The sequence below is a fragment of the Ahaetulla prasina genome, chromosome 8, assembly GCF_028640845.1.
Source record: "Ahaetulla prasina isolate Xishuangbanna chromosome 8, ASM2864084v1, whole genome shotgun sequence".
NCBI classification, from domain to species: domain Eukaryota; kingdom Metazoa; phylum Chordata; class Lepidosauria; order Squamata; family Colubridae; genus Ahaetulla; species Ahaetulla prasina.
Window position 1 is genome coordinate 23,694,259 of NC_080546.1, and position 17,361 is coordinate 23,711,619.

The 17,361-nt window shown below is 40.5% G+C and overlaps 1 protein-coding gene across 1 annotated transcript in view; it reads right to left on the bottom strand.

Moving 5' to 3' along the window:
* The window catches only part of STPG2 (sperm tail PG-rich repeat containing 2), a 217,617-nt gene that overhangs the window by 121,503 nt on the left and 78,753 nt on the right, over positions 1-17,361 (bottom strand). Inside the window, exon 11 of the mRNA XM_058193117.1 lies at positions 3,759-3,924. Coding sequence (XP_058049100.1) covers positions 3,759-3,924 — 166 coding nt within the window. The remainder of the gene's footprint in view (positions 1-3,758; positions 3,925-17,361) is intronic.

Below are 17,361 nucleotides of genomic sequence, written 5' to 3' on the forward strand. Positions count from 1 at the left end.
CGGACCCTCTCCATCGGGGCCAATGACTCGCCACCGATGGTCAGCCGCGACCAGAATAGATATACATAGCTCAGGGTTTAACTGTTCCGTTCTTAGTATTCTCTGAGTTTTGTTCATATCCTGAAAATGTTTTATTTTGGTTTTGTGGCTGCAGTGCCTCAGATAGAATATCCATACAGAGAGTGGTAAGGACAGTCAAGAAGATTATAGGAAGCTCTCCTCCTGTTATTCAGTATGCTGCTTATAAGTGTTATGTGCTTGAAGCTCAAAGCATTGTTAGAGTCCCCACACACCACTTTACAGTCTGTTTCTGCTGCTCCCCTCTGGGAGGAGAATCTGGCAGGACTATCAGATTCTTTGTTTCCTATGCCAGCCGGCAGGTAAACTTGCAAGATTTGTTTTTCTCACCATGTACATGTATACATCTGGATTACACTGTGTTGTTTCTTTGTTTCATATAATATATGTGGTTATATGCATAATTTTGTATTTATTTATTTTGTCATATTTATGTAGTGTATATTGGAGGTGGTGACCTTTTGAGAGCTATATGCAACAAAATTTCATTTCGTCCCTCTGGAACGAGCTACCTCCATGGATACGTCAACTCCCTGACCTCCGGACCTTTAGACGCGAGCTAAAGACATTCTTGTTTCATCGCGCAGGGCTGGCCTAATAGTTTTAATGGGGGCTTTTAATCAAGTTTAGTGCCAATGTAACTTCCAACAGTACTAAACAGAGCAGTTTTTAAACAAGGCCTCATTTAAGACTGGCAGACTGCATGCATGAATGCCAGCTGGAATTCAGAAATCAGGGCAAAAACTCCACAATCTGGCAACATAGGGAGATCAATCCCATTTCGTATCATGTAAAGCACTATTTAAGAAGTCACTTACCACAGACCCTCAAAATTGTCAGAGATAAGGAACTAGTCTCAGAATCTTAAATTAGCTTGTTGAGAAAGAAATGCAACCAATATTCTAAAATTATCTCATTTTTCTTTCACTTGTTTGAGTCTTCTGTCAATATTACTCTAATAAATTAGCTGTAAGCATTTCTGAAAAAGCCTTGATCTTATCTCTAGAAAGACTCTAGAAAGACTCTAGAAAGACTCTAGAAAGACTCTAGAAAGACTCTAGAAAGACTCTAGAAAGACTCTAGAAAAACTCTAGAAAGACTCTAGAAAGAGTGCAGAGAAGAGCAACAAAGATGATTAGGGGACTGGAGGCTAAAACATATGAAGAACGGTTGCAGGAACTGGGTATGTCTAGTTTAATAAAAAGAAGGACTAGGAGACAGTCTGAAGAGCCAAAACTCAACTTCAGGAAGAGCCAAGAACAGTTCATTTCCATTCCAGGGTCGCAGATAACCCCAAAATTGCAAATAGACAGGTATAAACATCCATTGTTACTTGGTACAAAAAAACAGCTGCAAAGTCGTTTTCCTATCCCTATCAATTTGACTAGTTGGCTGAGCCATGCTTCTTTCCTTTTTTCAGGCAGATGACTTGACTCCTCTTCTTCGTTTGTGATGTTTGGTGGAGTCAGAGCTTAGTTTAGTTCAGGTTCTGGATCAACTGACTCAACCGACACCTGGTTTTTCTCCGTCCTATTCCCTTCAGGTAATTACAGTAGTGCAGGTGGAGGGTCAGATTGACCAAGCTCTTCATCTTCTGACTCAGAAGACTTATATTGATGCTTAACAATCTGGCACATAGGAGATCAATCCCATTTCCTCCCAATCAGCTGGGACTTGGGAGTCAGAATAGATGGGGGCGGGGCCAGTCAGAATTTTTACTAACGGTTCTCCGAACTACTCGGAATATCCGCTACCGGTTCTCCAGAACTAGTCAGAACATGCTGAAACCCACCTCTGCTCTGGTCACATGTGGAGCTTCATGCACACGTGCGCTTGTCCACCACTCGCGCGCCCTGATTTCGAACAGGCCAAAGCCTTGGGACCCCTGCAGTAGAACATGGTAGAATGATAGTGAAAGTCTACTCGCCATCTCCATTAAAGGGTTTTTTCTCATGTTACCTAGGAGTACACTCCCTCAAGAGTTGAGGCCAGCCCTCATTCTTTCTATTTTTCAAAGACTTTCCTGCTGAGTCAGGCCTTTTAGGTTTGAACAAACAATTTTAAATCCTTCACAATGTTTTAACTATGTTTTCGTTATTTTATTGTTAGGTGTCTTAACTGCTTTCTGGGTAGAAAAGAGAAATGTTGCTGTTATAAATGTCTAGGCATGCAAAGAAGGAATAAAACTGTGGTTTCAGTCATGAATTCTGTTTTTAATGGTCACAGATGACAAATGGATGAAATCGGTGGGGATTGAGCTAACAGTCCTGGACATAAATCCCATTGAATCCAGTAAGTCTTAAGAAGTCTAATGACTGCAGCAAGTGAGATCTAGAAATATACCTGTATATCGGAGTGGGGTAGACGGTGATGAGAAAGGGTCTTCTTTCTCACAATTTAGCCTTGTCTCTTTATCGACTCAGGCAATCACCCTATGTAGACATAAATGCCTAGTTCATAATTGGAAGGTGCCAGTGTAGAGAAATGAAATAAGCTTTAATCAAAATATTAATAGGAACCAGGTCAGACAAGTTGGAACATAAATTTATTCTTTGGTTATTTTTCAACTCAGAGAGAGAGCCCTATTTAGCCTCCAGTAGTCAGATCAGGTCAGCAATTCCATGCAATTCTGGCTGCTTTACTTTAAAAAGAATTGAGACAAAGCAAAGTGGATACAGAGAAGGCTAGTAACAATTATCAGTCAGCTGGAAACAAAGCTCTAAGAAGAGGGAGTCGGGCTGTTCTTCAAAGCACCTGAAGGTAGAACAAGAAGCAATGGGTGGAAACTGATCAAGGAAAGAAGCAACTTAGAACTAAGGAGAAATTTCCTGACAGTTAGAACAATTAATAAATGGAACGACTTGCCTGCAGAAGTTGTGAATGCTCCAACACTGGAAATGTTGGATAACCATCTGACTGAGATGGTGTAGAGTTTCCTGCCTGGGCAGGGGGTTGGATTAGAAGGCCTCCAAGGTCCCTTCCAACTCTGTTGTTATATTATATATTATATTATCTGAGCGATAAGCAAAAAAAAAAAAGGGGGGGGAATGGGGACATTCTTAAATAACATTCTTAAAATTCTATAAAATTCAAGTCAAGGTCAATCCCAGTGATGGTGTGGATATATTTAAGCATTTTTCTTGGCAACAATAAAAAGTTACTAGTTGTTTAATTTCCTGATATAGGCTATAACCCTTATATTACCTGAAAGCCTTCCATTCAGGGCCTAACTAGTCATCTTCATCATCATCATCATCATCATCATCATCATCCTAGCATTGGCCCCATAGGTTCGGATCAATGAACACCATCATAAACGACCATACACAGAATCCGGGTCATGTCTGCATTTTTACGGATATGACTGTAGTTCCACAGTTTGTAACAAAAAAATTGACCAGCTGGTCTCTAATCCGGGCCTAATGTCATCAAGGCCTAACCAGTATTTGTCCCTTTTTAGCTTCCACATACAGCAAGTTTAGCCAAGTCCTACGCTCTGCTAAAGGGAATTAAACTTTCCTAACATTTCTTTAACCAGCTAAGAAGCAAGACAGCCAATATTACATCTTACAAAGCTGTTAATAATAGATGGTAAACAGGCAGACGAGTATTTAGATGACACATCATCATTAAAATGTATGTAGTTATAATTCAATTTGAAGATTATGTAATGTACTTACCTGGTATTTCGTTCTCGCTCTTTAATGCATTTTCCCTAAGCGTTCCACTGAGAAAAGATGCATGCCGCCTTCTAGCCACCACAGTTCGTGGAGGCATATATTCACTCTTACCCTGTAATTTCTCAAATGATTTCTGAACCTCATAAGAACCTGGAGGTGGAACGGCCTATAATTAAGAAAAAGTATAAGATAAAATGGGCACCATAAATTATGATAGTGTAGAAAAGCTACAATTAACAGAAAAATGCTTTTTTAAAAAAGCACCTGATATTTAAAAACATGCATATTGTAATTAAAGTTTAGGAATTGATACAGTGCAGGAATTGCCACATCCATGCTGTTCCATTTGAATTGTGATATGAACCATGATAACATCTCTGGGCAGCACACTCACTTCGGCAAGCCCTTTTATTATTTAGTTGTTAGCAGAATGGGATGTGGGGATGACTTGGGAGATCAGAGGAAGAGCTGCAGCCTAGACAACTGCCTGATGAACAAAATTGGAGTCTGAAAGAGGAGGGGTAATGAAAGCAACTCAGAAAGGACTCTCTCTACTTTTCAGGAAAATAAAATGGAGGAATGGAAGGGTTACTATGAGACTGGCAAGACTGAGGTTAGCCTTACAAATTAGTTCAGACAAGAAGCACAGCCAGAAATACAGATAACGCTCTATCTAATATTGTAAGGTTACATTAACAGAATCTTGCAAATGTGAAAGTACCCTTTCCATGCACTAAAGAGAGAGTTATATTGTCACTCTCTATAAACTAGAAAGCAGATGACTTTGAAGATTTAAATAATATGAATATGTTAAGTTTAGTAAAGTATTTTTATATATTGGCCACAAAGACTTGGATCTGACTATAGCTTTGCATTTCCAGCAAAAAGGCCTTAAATGCAGTTAGGATTCACTTACTGCTATGCTCATTTCTTTCTACACTACAATTTTCAGCTCTTATATTAGGAGTTTTAGAAAGCAGACGGGTGATTATATATGTTTATATTCTTAGTGCAAAATAATAATGCATTTCCTTATTCAGCATTTCTTAATTGAAGAGTTCTTGCTTGATTCCAATTTATTAATTGTTAATTTATTATCGAGAATGAACCTGTTTATTTCAGATTTAATCATTTCTAATTAAATTAAAACATTTAAGCTTTCATCACTTCTAAACTCTTTCTGCTAAGTTCTATTAGTATATTAATCAACATCACAGAAACATTACTATTAATAATGACAATAATAATTTTAAATTAACTATTCATCAGTTACAAGGAGCCGATGAAATCTTTACGTGTACCTAAACCTTCCATCAGAATATGCAAATACATAATTTTGTTTTAAGTGCACAGAGAATCTCTTCACCAGTTGGTGACCACTGGCCTAGACTTTGTTAGCTAGGGAAATCCCCACAAAAAGTTCCAATACATCAAATAGAAGGAAAATCTCAATCAAATTGAGCTCTGGAATTATAGTTCAACAGTGGTTACTTCTATGAAATTTTTCAACCTCAGCCTATCCCAGGAGTGTCCAACGTTGGCAACTTTAAGACTTGAAGATTTCAGCTCCCAGTCAGCATGACCTAGTCTATAGTCCTACACTTCCAAGTAGACTCTCATTCAAGTAATGAGAGTCAGATAGCAAAGGCTGCATCCTATCTTGATACTGCACCAACTGCAAGAGTGATTGCACCAACTTCACTAGGTTATTGATGGCACCCAAAGATAATTAACAATTATAGGTCTGGAGATATTTATTCAAAATTGAACAAGCAAAGTCACGTATGTAATAAAAATGCAGTTTTAAGAATAATTGTTCAAAATATTGAAAAAGCATGTTTTAGGGTCTCTATCATTCTACTTCAGATTAGATTGGGACTGAATTAAAATGACATCTTGTAGTTTTGTTTCAGCTCTACTTCTTGCCTTCTGTTCAACTTCAGTTTGAATATTTGTAATACTTTCTCACAATGGAAAATGACCCATGGATAATTCAGACAGGGCATGTAATATGCTTCTATTTAATACTAAATAAGTGTGGGGTTTTAGGGAAAAAGGTGCTTTTGGCTTAGCATAACTCATGAACATAGCTATTGTGGTTTATAAACCATGGATTGTCATGTGATCTCAGTCAACTGTAACTCAGCAAACCAGAATATGAACCGAAACAAGGCTTCAGTTGCATGGCAAACTGCAAAAGAATTTACCATTGTTGGGAGTAGACAACCATCTCATAGACTGTCAAAATAGCCACACAAAATCTGGAGGGATAATTGTCCCCAGGGAAGGAAGGAAGGAAGGAAGGAAGGAAGGAAGGAAGGAAGGAAGGAAGGAAGGAAGGAAGGAAGGAAGGAAGGAAGGAAGGAAGGAAGGAAGGAAGGAAGGAAGGAAGGAAGGAAGGAAGGAAGGAAGGAAGGAAGGAGTTTGAGGTACTTTATTAAGCATTGCATTATTAAGCATTCCTGAGAAGCTACATCTTAACATATCCAGGTAACTCTAACAGTAAAAGCTATGGAGACAGTGTTTGAATTTGCAAAACTTTCAAACTTTTAACATGTTTCTATATTTAAGGGTCAAGGTTGCATATCATCAAATTCTAGAATGTTTGTATTTCTTCAAAAATTAAACATATGCATGAAAAAATATTGCATAGTTTAGAACAAAATCCAGTGCACTATTTTGACATCTTGAAGAATACCAAATTTATAACTGCATAAGTATCCTACACAATACTCTACTTGAAATTAAAACACTGCCAAGCACTTTTGTTATGAAATAAAGTGCCAAAAATATTATAAATGACCAATGTAATTTGAATAAAGCAGAAATCACAAGGAATCCTATTTTGAATTGATCTGCTTTTGGATGATATGCCCAACCTATTTCTTTTCATTTCTTTATGTCTGAATGATAGCTAGATTGTAGACTGGAGAGTTTTAGTGAATTATAGGATTGCTTTACAATCATCAACAATGTTTTTATTTTTTTTATTTTTATTTTTTTTTATTTATTTATTTTTTTATTTTTTTATTTTTTTATTTTTTTATTTTTTTATTTATTTATTTTTTTATTTTTTTATTTTTTTTTTGTTTACATTTATACCCCGCCCTTCTCCGAAGACTCAGGGCGGCTTACAGTGTATAAGGCAATAGTCTCATTCTATTTGTATATTTTTACAAAGTCAACTTATTGCCCCCCCAACAATCTGGGTCCTCATTTTACCTACCTTATAAAGGATGGAAGGCTGAGTCAACCTTCCTTTATCCTGATTGTTTATAATAAGAATAAAAAGACATCTATCTATCTATCTATCTATCTATCCATCAATCCATCCATTCCTGGAGTCCCTCCAGGCCCCATTTTGGCTCCCAGGTAAGTGCAAGGAGGCCTTCTAGGCCCAAAACAGGCCAGGGGGGATTGCACACACACATTGCCCCATTTTTGCTCCCAGCGGGGTGCAGAGGACGAGTGCTGCCTGTCACACCCAATGACCACGCCCACCCAGCTAGTTATTAGGGCAGAGAACCTGTTGTTAAATTATTTTAATCCCACCACTGTTTTCAGTGCTTACCCAGGTTCATCCAAGATAAGCAAAGGAAAAAAATGAGTTTGTACTCTCTTGTGGGAGACACATTTAGCTGGAATTCTGATCTTTTCAAAACAGCAATATATGCGGTTCTTAATAACTGTATTTTTTCTTTCCAAATAGATGAACTTACTTCAAAATACCAACATAAATTACAACATAATCTTCATTATTTCCTACACACATGGAAGCCATGTCATCTTCTACTAATCAGTGGCTAATTCTTAATTACATTTTGTTATGTTAACTTTCTCCTCTGTTCCATAAAGGAATAAACAAAAAGGTGGTGAATAACCAATTTTCCTAAAAAATAAACTGGTAGTAAGTAGTTCTCAAAATACCCCTCTGTAATGTATTTGAAATTTTGGAGGGAAATTTGGGCGGGAAAATACACGTTGCTGATTGGCTGGTGCTTCAGCCAAATACTATATAAAGAGAGGTGTTTGCCTGTTGGTTTTTGCTGGGTTTCACAATAAACTAAAGAGCTGTTGTCACTTGCATCGTCTCCTGCCTCTTCATTGCCCAAACTTAACATTGGCGACGAAGGTGGGATATTGAAGGCAGTGAGACTAGGAAAAGAACTGAAGGAGCAACTTAGTTTCAAACCCAGCCAGTTATCAAGGACGGATACATAGCGATGTCTAGCTATACGCCGCCAGCACCATTCGACCCAGCCAAAGAAAAATGGGGGTCATACATGGCTCGCTTCGAGTGGTTCCTCGAAGCCAACGAACTGCAGGGAGTGTTGGATAATCGAAAGCATGCTTACTTCCTGAGCCACTACAGACCAGAAGTCTTTGATACTGCCGAATCGCTGTCGGAACCAACGCCGGTTCAGTCGGTACCGTGGCCAGTGCTCCAGACAACGCTTCGAGCACACTACGCACCGGTGCCATCGAAGTTCGTGCAACATTTCAAACTAAAGCAAAGAGTTCAGCGAGAGGGCGAGTCGATCAGTGTGTACATGGCTGCATTAAGAAAAGCCGCAACCCACTGTGAGTACAGGGACTTGGAGGACACTTTATTAGAACAACTCATTTGTGGGGTCAGGGACATCCGACTACAGAGGCGGCTGCTTTCGAAAAACAACCTAACCCTAGCGATAGCCCTAGATGAGGCCAGGGTGCACGAGATGTCCACCAAAGCGGTGGAAACCTTACAGAAGCCGAACACGCCTAGTTCCTCAGCGAAAGCGACACCGATTCACAGCGAGGAAATCCAGGCAGAGTGGGAAGAGGAAGAAGAGGAAGAGGTTTTCCACACCAGGAGGCCGGAAAGAAGCGACCGTGACAAGTGTGTGAGTTGCGGAGGCCAACATCAACGACAGAATTGCAGGTTCAAAGGCGCAATTTGTCGGCGGTGTGAAAAGAAAGGACACATAGCTCAGGCTTGCCAAGCCTCCCAATCTTGCCACCAAAAATTCAAACCGGCCAATCAGCAGGGCACCGGTTCCGCGAGGCGGCCAGGGATTGGCCAATTCAAAAAAGGCGCAAAGTCAAATCACACCACTGTGCGAGTGGGTCACACATCGACACGACTGGAAAAGAAAATATTCACCAAGACCTACATCGAAGGAGTACAGTGTAAGATGGAGGTGGATACCGGCTCATCAATCACGATTATGTCCTGGGACACAATCGCAAGGGACCTGCCTGAAGTCGCGAAACGCCAGCTGCAACCCCAAAAGCTGAGAGTGCAAGACTACCAGGGAAACCGAATCCCTGTTCGAGGAGTCACGTCGGTCAGAGTGAGATATGGACAATTCAATAAAACCCTGCCGATCACCATCATCGATGGAAACCTGCCCAGCTTGCTGGGTCTCGATTGGTTCCGAGCCTTGGGAATGGGCATTACCGGGGTTCACAGCATCGGCGACAACCTGAAGGAGGAACTGTTGCGGGAATTCGAGGACATTTTTCAAGACAGCCTGGGCAAGTACGTGGGGACCCCCATTTGATTCAATTTAGACCCCCAGGTAGCTCCGATTAGGCTAAAAGCAAGGAGGGTTCCGTTCGCGCTAAAACCCAAAATTGATAGGGAATTAGACAAACTAGTAAACCAGGGGGTCCTAGTGCCAGTTGACCATGCAAAATGGGAGACGCCAATAGTGACCCCAGTTAAACCGGATGGATCTGTCCGTATTTGTGCTGACTATAAGGCAACGCTTAACAAAGCATTGCAAAAGATGCTTACCTTGTCCCCATCGTACATTTGTTGCACTCGTTAGGGCAGGGACAGGTTTTTGCCAAACTCGACCTGGCACAGGCCTACCAACAGTTACCAGTTGACAACGAAATGGCCGAAGCACAGACAATTGTCACACACAGGGGCGCTTTTAAATGCACTCGACTACAGTTCAGAGTTAGTGTAGTCCCTGGGTTATTCCAAAACCTCATGGAACGGCTCCTACAAGGTCTACCGGGAGTAGTCCCCTATTTTGACGATGTGTTAATATCAGCCACAGATTTGGGAGAGTTAAGGGTCAAATTGCGGAAAGTTTTGGAAATTTTCAGGACTGCGGGACTTAAGGTTAAACTTAACAAATGCCATATCGGAGTTGAATCAGTAGAATTTTTGGGTTATCGGATAGATAAGGAAGGCATCCATCCCACGGAGAGCAAGGTGCAAGCCATTAGGAAGGCTCCACCCCCAAAAAACAAAGCAGAATTACAAGCATTTTTGGGGCTTGTAAACTTCTATGCGGTATTTTTAAAAAATAAGGCAACGGTAGCCGAACCACTACATAAGCTGCTAGCGAAAAACTCTGTATGGACTTGGGGCAGGGTTGAGGCTAAGGCATTTGAAGGCGTTAAGAGACTTTTGTCCAGCGACAGCCTTTTAATTCAGTATAATGGGACATTGCCATTAGTATTGGTTTGTGATGCATCACCCTACGGGGTAGGAGCTGTCCTCAGCCACAAGTTACCGAACGGTTCGGAAGCCCCTATCGCATATTTTTCCCGCACGATGTCTGCAACAGAAAGGAACTATAGCCAACTAGACCGGGAAGCGCTTGCCATAGTCTCTGGGGTTAAAAAATTCCATGAGTATCTGTTTGGGCAGCGATTTGAAATAGTCACAGACCACAGACCTTTATTGGGACTCTTGGCGGGGGACCGTCCAACACCGGTTGCATTATCGCCCAGGCTGACCCGTTGGACTATTTTCCTGGCAGCATACTCGTACCAACTGTCTCACCGACCGGGCAAGGACTTGGGACATGCGGACGCTTTAAGTAGATGCCCATTGCCAGAGACTATTGAAGACCCGACCCCAGGGACACCTGTCTTGTTGATTGACTCTTTGGACTCTGGCCCGGTCACGTCCACAGAAGTGACTAGGGCATCCTACAAAGATATTATTGTCCGGACTGTAATCGGCTGGGTGCGGAGGGGATGGCCAAATGCACCAGGAGAACGATTTAAAGAGTTTACCAAAAAGCATTCAGAACTGTCGGTACAAGGGGGGGTGTCTGTTATGGGGGGACAGAGTGGTTATTCCAGAGAAATTACATGGGCATGTCTTGGAACTATTGCATGTGGGCCACCCAGGGATTGTGAGAATGAAAAGCCTAGCGAGAAGTTATGTGTGGTGGCCACAAATGGACAAAGACATTAGCGACCGGGTGGGGAAATGCCAAGCTTGCCAGGAATCAAGGCCACTACCCCCAACAGCCCCCATAAGGGAATGGGAAAAACCCCAAGGTCCTTGGTCTAGGATCCACATAGATTTTGCCGGGCCATTTCATGGGCAAACCTTTTTGATTGTGGTAGATGCCTACTCGAAGTGGTTGGAAATTATACTCATGAAAACCACTACAGCTGAGGCCGTAATAACAGTATTGCGGCGACTATTTGTGACACACGGGCTGCCCGACACCATAGTGTCTGATAATGGCCCACAATTCACAGCCACCCAGTTTGAGGGGTACTTGGCCAGAGAGGGCATCCGACATGCCCTCTTGGCACCTTTCCACCCGGCGACGAATGGACTTGCAGAACGTTTCATGTGCAGTGCCAAGGAAGCGTTATCCAGAATTAGCCCAGGAGATTGACAAGCCAAAATCGACACCTTCCTGGCAGTCCAACATAGAACACCCTGTGTGGCCACCGGCCGCAGCCCATCGGAGTTATTAATGGGGAGAAGACTCCGGTGCCCCTTAGATCGGTTAAACCCAACATACTCCCCTGATGGGTACCAGAATACGGGGGACAAAACTAGAACAATGACCACGGGCGACCTGGTATGGGCACACAACTACAGTGAGGGTCCAGCTTGGCTAAAGGGAACCATTGTGGGAGTGACAGGCCCAAAATCATATTTAGTGGACATGGGGGATGGCCGAGTGTGGAAACGCCACATAGATCAATTACGAAAAAGAATACAAAACAATCCAGAGACCAAACAGCCAGACCCTGACTACCAAATATTTGAACCAACAGCTAGCTCAATCCCGAGGCGATCGGAGGACTTAGCTGAATCAGAGGAAGTCCAGCGACGCCAACCGGCTCCTCCAGAGGACAGCAGGGACGACTCTGCCAATAATCCAGGGCCGGAGGGCCCAGAGGAGGAGCTGGGAGGAACAAACAGTCCCTCCGACTAGCTCAACTCCCTCCCAGGGAATGATTTGCGCAGGTCAGAAAGAGTTAGGAGACGCCCTGTCTACCTGCGTGACTACATGGAGAAATAACATGCAAATTTTATGCAGATAATGGGCTAAATGCGTTCTGGGAGGGGAGGAATGTAATGTATTTGAAATTTTGGAGGGAAATTTGGGCGGGAAAATACACGTTGCTGATTGGCTGGTGCCTCAGCCAAATACTATATAAAGAGAGGTGTTTGCCTGTTGGTTTTTGCTGGGTTTCACAATAAACTAAAGAGCTGTTGTCACTTGCATCGTCTCCTGCCTCTTCATTGCCCAAACTTAACACCCTCTATCTTGGTAAATCTTCTAAGTAAGTTTAGTAGAACAGAATTGGAAAACAGACTTCAGATGCATTGCCAATAAGGTGGTATTTCCTTTGTTGAAGTTTTTCTAACATTGTGACCAGGAATCTACAGGTGTATTAAGTATTTCTCGATATCCAGGATCTTAACTTTTCTTTGTACCTACAACCCTGTGGGGCCATTGTAAATGCCACTTTGCAGGTTTTGCAGAAAAATCAACCACAAAATCTGGTCACACAAGAGCACAAGACAAGAAAAGTTCTAAGAAGATACTACCAATTTATGAGATTTAGGAAAGTAATTTATGACATTCTGTGAGATACTGGTATTCAAGGCAGCCTTCAGATTTAATTATTGTCTGAACATTTAAGGGCAATGAATCTTCACTAGGAAAGAAATTAAATATTGTTCTGATTTTCCTAACAATGTCTCTTCTAGTAAAGAAAATAAATCCATGAAGATAACTCTCAGAATTTAATTATAGCAGTCATAGTATTCTATTTTGGCCATCCCTTCCAGAGAAAATAACAATATTAAATGATTGCACCTTTTTGTCAAATTAATATCTTCCTTTATTATTTTAAGGTACTAAAATCCCAAGCAACTCACTTTTTGTTTTGAAGTTTCAACTGGATAAACAAAGCCTACCCAGATTAATCTTTGTAAATATCTCCTTTTGGAATAACAAAATAATACTCTGTATGAAAATGTTGGGATTACCCTAAACAGTTAACAGTTGATGGTATTTCACACTGCCAGAAAAGTTTGGTTTATGCGTGCAACAGAATAAATGTGATGGTCTATACCACTTAAAAGAGCAAGGGAATTATTACAGTAATTAATGTTTTCCAATATTATACCTCTGTGAATATAGAAAAACAGAGCAAATAAATTATTTGTTTACTTATTGCCTTGTGCAGCAACCATTCAAAGTTACAACAGTACTAAAAGAATAACTTTGTAAGTAATCATCACATTTACAACAATATCGCACAGTCACATGATCTCCCACAAAGTGGAAGACAAATTACCATATATTGTAATTTTTCAGTTAGCATCTGCATCTCTTCACAGCAAAGGCCATAAGCCCATTGTGGTCATGTGACTTTCCGCTTAGTGACTGCAGTGCTTAGTGAGTTGCCAGTCCTAACTGTGCTTGCTTAGTGAGGTCTAGCTGTTTCTAAAATATGAACAAATGCATATAAGGAATGTTAATATGATTTCCAATGGGGGAAAGAAACTCAATTCATATTTTAATATATGTAATTTCCAGGAAATTTGTGGAGGGCAAGTGGAGGTGGAGGTAGATAAACATGAGATGATTGATTCACATATTCTAATTCAATTTATATTAAGCATGGTTTAAACATGTGACAGTTAGCAGGGGTAATTAGCAAATAATGGAACAATGAAAACCCAAACATTTGCACAATTAGGCATGTGATTTCTGTTACTATCAAGGCAAAGAAAAAGATTATACAGAATATGAATACTAAATTCTTTGTTACACAAACGGAACCTACATGTCAGAAGGTCTCGAATTTTTAAATCATTTTATAAATCACAATTTGTTTCCTTTCCTTCTCCACCTGGAATGAAAGAAACCAAGTAAGTGGCTCCTTTCCAGAATGACTTCTTATAAATCCAGACCACTTTTAATCTATTGGAGGTCACTTGAACTTGTGTACATGTGAAAGACAGGTGCATTTGCAGCTGCGGGATTCTAAGAAAAAGCAAGCCTGCTTACCAAATTGCTTTAAAAAGCCATTCTATTTTCAGTGTTCTGAATTACCTTTTTTTCCTTCAAATCAAATCACTGCACACCCATAATTCACTCAGAAGCAAATTGGCAGCCACTGCAATCCTTTTAGCACAGGCAGAATTGGGATGCTACATTCTTCTAGAACTGTGCCTCTTAACCTCAGCCACTTTAAGACGCTGGCTGGAGAAATCTGGGAGTGGGAGACCACACATCTTAAAAGTGGTTGAAATTAAGAAACAGTTTCAGAGCAACCTCACTGCTGATGGTTGTGATTTCCAAATTAGTTAATATAATACTGGAACAGCTTTTTTTTTTAATTAACCCTAGAAGTCACAAGTGCAAAACTACAGTTTTAAGGACATTTTTTTCAAAAAAGAAATGCAGTCACTGTGCCAACCACAGTAGACCCAAAAATGGTTCCTGGTTAATATCTCAGTCAGGGATCTAAGAGAGAATCCTATTCAGAAGAACATCCAAATTACGCACCTGCTCAGTTTGGGAAACTGTAGCACCATTCACAAAAGGGGTAAGTACCACATATTTGGCACCCTGCCCCTACACAACTAAAAAAAAGTTGCATTTAAACCATGTGCATTAGTATTTGTTGCCTACATAAATTTGGGGTACGTCTGAAACGTGTGTAAAAAAAATGCATACAAACATCTGCCCAAAAGATCTGCACCACAAAACATGAAGATTTCTGGGATACATTTTTAAACTATTGTCAGAACAAAATCAATGGACCAGAATAACATATGAGTATATACTGCCATAAAATGACATGACTGACACTGATCCTGACACCCTCAATTCTGTAAGAAAAAAGACTACAAGATAAATCAAGAATAATGATATGAGAACTTCTAAAAGCTTAGCTTTTCATGAATAATCTGTTTCTCTTTTCTTATATTCCCAGAAGAGAAAAATTGCTGTGAGAAAGAATGATCTATTCATAAATATAATCCAAGCCTTACAAATTGGACAAATTTATATTCCAAACTAGGTAAGACTACAGTGCAGCGAGATTCCCTACCCATATTGATGCTTGCTGTCAAAAAAAATGAAACACCCCCCTCCTTCCCAAATTTCTATGTTCTTCATAATAGAAATGTCTCCCTCTTCCACCTGCCAAATATCAGCCACACACACACACACACACACACACACACACACACACACACACCGTCTTCTGGCACAAAACACTGTTTTTCAGTTCCATATGGCACTGTTCAAAAGTACAGAGAACTGTCACTGCGAATTTTCCCTTCCTAACTATAACAGAGCCCAAAGACACTACCATACAGACAGCTTCGCATTTGAATAGCAATGTTCTATTTCTAAGCCTGCATGACTGGGCTTGGTGGGAGCAGCTGCAGGAAAAGAACCTTCTCATGAAATATCTGAAAATTAGTTTTTATCAAGAGCCAACAATTTATCAAAACGCAAGGCACAAACAGTAAAAGCTATCAGATAACAACTCCTTGGGATATATAATAGCGGCCTCTGTAGAACCATTCATTGTTGCCTACAGCTAAACTTCTTGGTATTGAGAGCATTTAATGACATCTGACTGTTTTGATTTATGTTGCCTGAAATCTGGAACAACCAGGGATTTCCCCTGATGCCAGTCAATGCTCCTTAAATCAGTAGTCAGAGGTCGGTGCAAAACATCCATCATTATAAGCAACTATGGGAACAATTGCTTATTAATGGACAAGTTAGCATTTATTTCACCCAAAGGACATCCCTATTGAATGTAATACTCTGAGGTGTACAATATAGTTCTGTCTACCACAGGGGGAAAGGAAAATACTTGATGAACTAGAAATAAAGACTGATATAGCCGCCATCAATATTTATCTGAGCAACTCCTGCATTTTGATACACAAGGGCTGAGTTTAACATGGCGAGATTTTGAGGAGGCCTGAGGAGATAGAAGCAATGACACAGAATGGATGGTCTGCATAATGCGCATAGGAAGGCCAAAACTGAAGGTGCAAATGAGGCAACAGGCCATACATCATCTAAAGAGTCACTTAGAGGGGAGAGGAGCTTTCTTCTCAGAGATTGCTTTCCTGAAAATTTGGTTTCCAGTACTAGTGGCTTTATCTTTTATAACAATACTAGCTTCGCTACGAAACTATGTGCTCGGGCTTGATAAATTGACACTTACAGACTGAAACTTAATGTAGAATGTGTAACTCCGTAGCATCAGAGTCAGTAATGAAATGCTCCTGGTTCAGACCGGATCGCCCGATCCAGTAGCGATGGCGGCGGGTGGTTCGGAGAACTGGTAGCAAAAATCCCTGGCCCCGCCTCCTGCCCCAGCTGAGCCGCGCAATCATCAGAGTTTTGTTTTGTTTGTTTACTTTTAAAAGCATTTTTTCTTCGGCCAAAAAAATGCTTTTAAAAGTAAAAAAAAAGCCTTTGATGATCGAGCAGCTCAGCTGGGATCATCAGAACCCTTTAAAAGTTTTTTTTAACAATCTCTTTGACCGAAGAGGTTGTAAAAAAAAAGTTTTTAAAAGGGTCTTCTGGATATCCCAGCTGAGTTGCCTGATTGCCAGAACCTTTAAAACAGCGGTTCTCAACCTGTGGGTCGCAACCCCATTGGGGGTCGAATGACGATTTACAGAAACCAGAGTTTCTTACTATTTTTTAGTTTACTTTCCATCATAATATTCACTGTGAAGCACTAATAACACCTATTACAATGTTTAGAGTTGTAAGGTAGAAAACTGCATTTGCAACGCCAGTAGGGATTTACAGCAAGCTGAAGGTTTTTTTTAAATAAGAACATACATCTAATGATTTCACAAAATTCCACCTGAGGTAAGCTATGCTGCAGAACTTCAAGAAAAGTGAAAATAAAGTTTGCTAATTAATTTTGGTGGGAAATTGGAGAAGGAAACTATCAGTTTATATCTAAATACTTTGGGGTTCATAGTATCCTATACACAGAGACCCAATCGCTTCGGTATCTGCATCAATGTCATCCAATCTCCCATGATATTATAGATCTTCTGCTGCATTGCCACATCACTCAATGGGCTCTCTGTTTTCTCGAATGGTTTTTCAGAAATGATGTAAAGACTGAGTCTGACAAAGCGATAACCAGTGATTTCTGGGCTCCAGAGAGCCATTATATAAATATAGATCAGCTGCCTCCGAAGAAATCAAGAGAACCATCCAGCATCCTTTAAGTCAAAACTTATCTAAAACTCTGATTCTTTTACACTGATGAAGTCAAATCCTTTGGCGTATACATGGTATCATTCTTCTCTTCAATAAAGATTCTAATCTAGTTA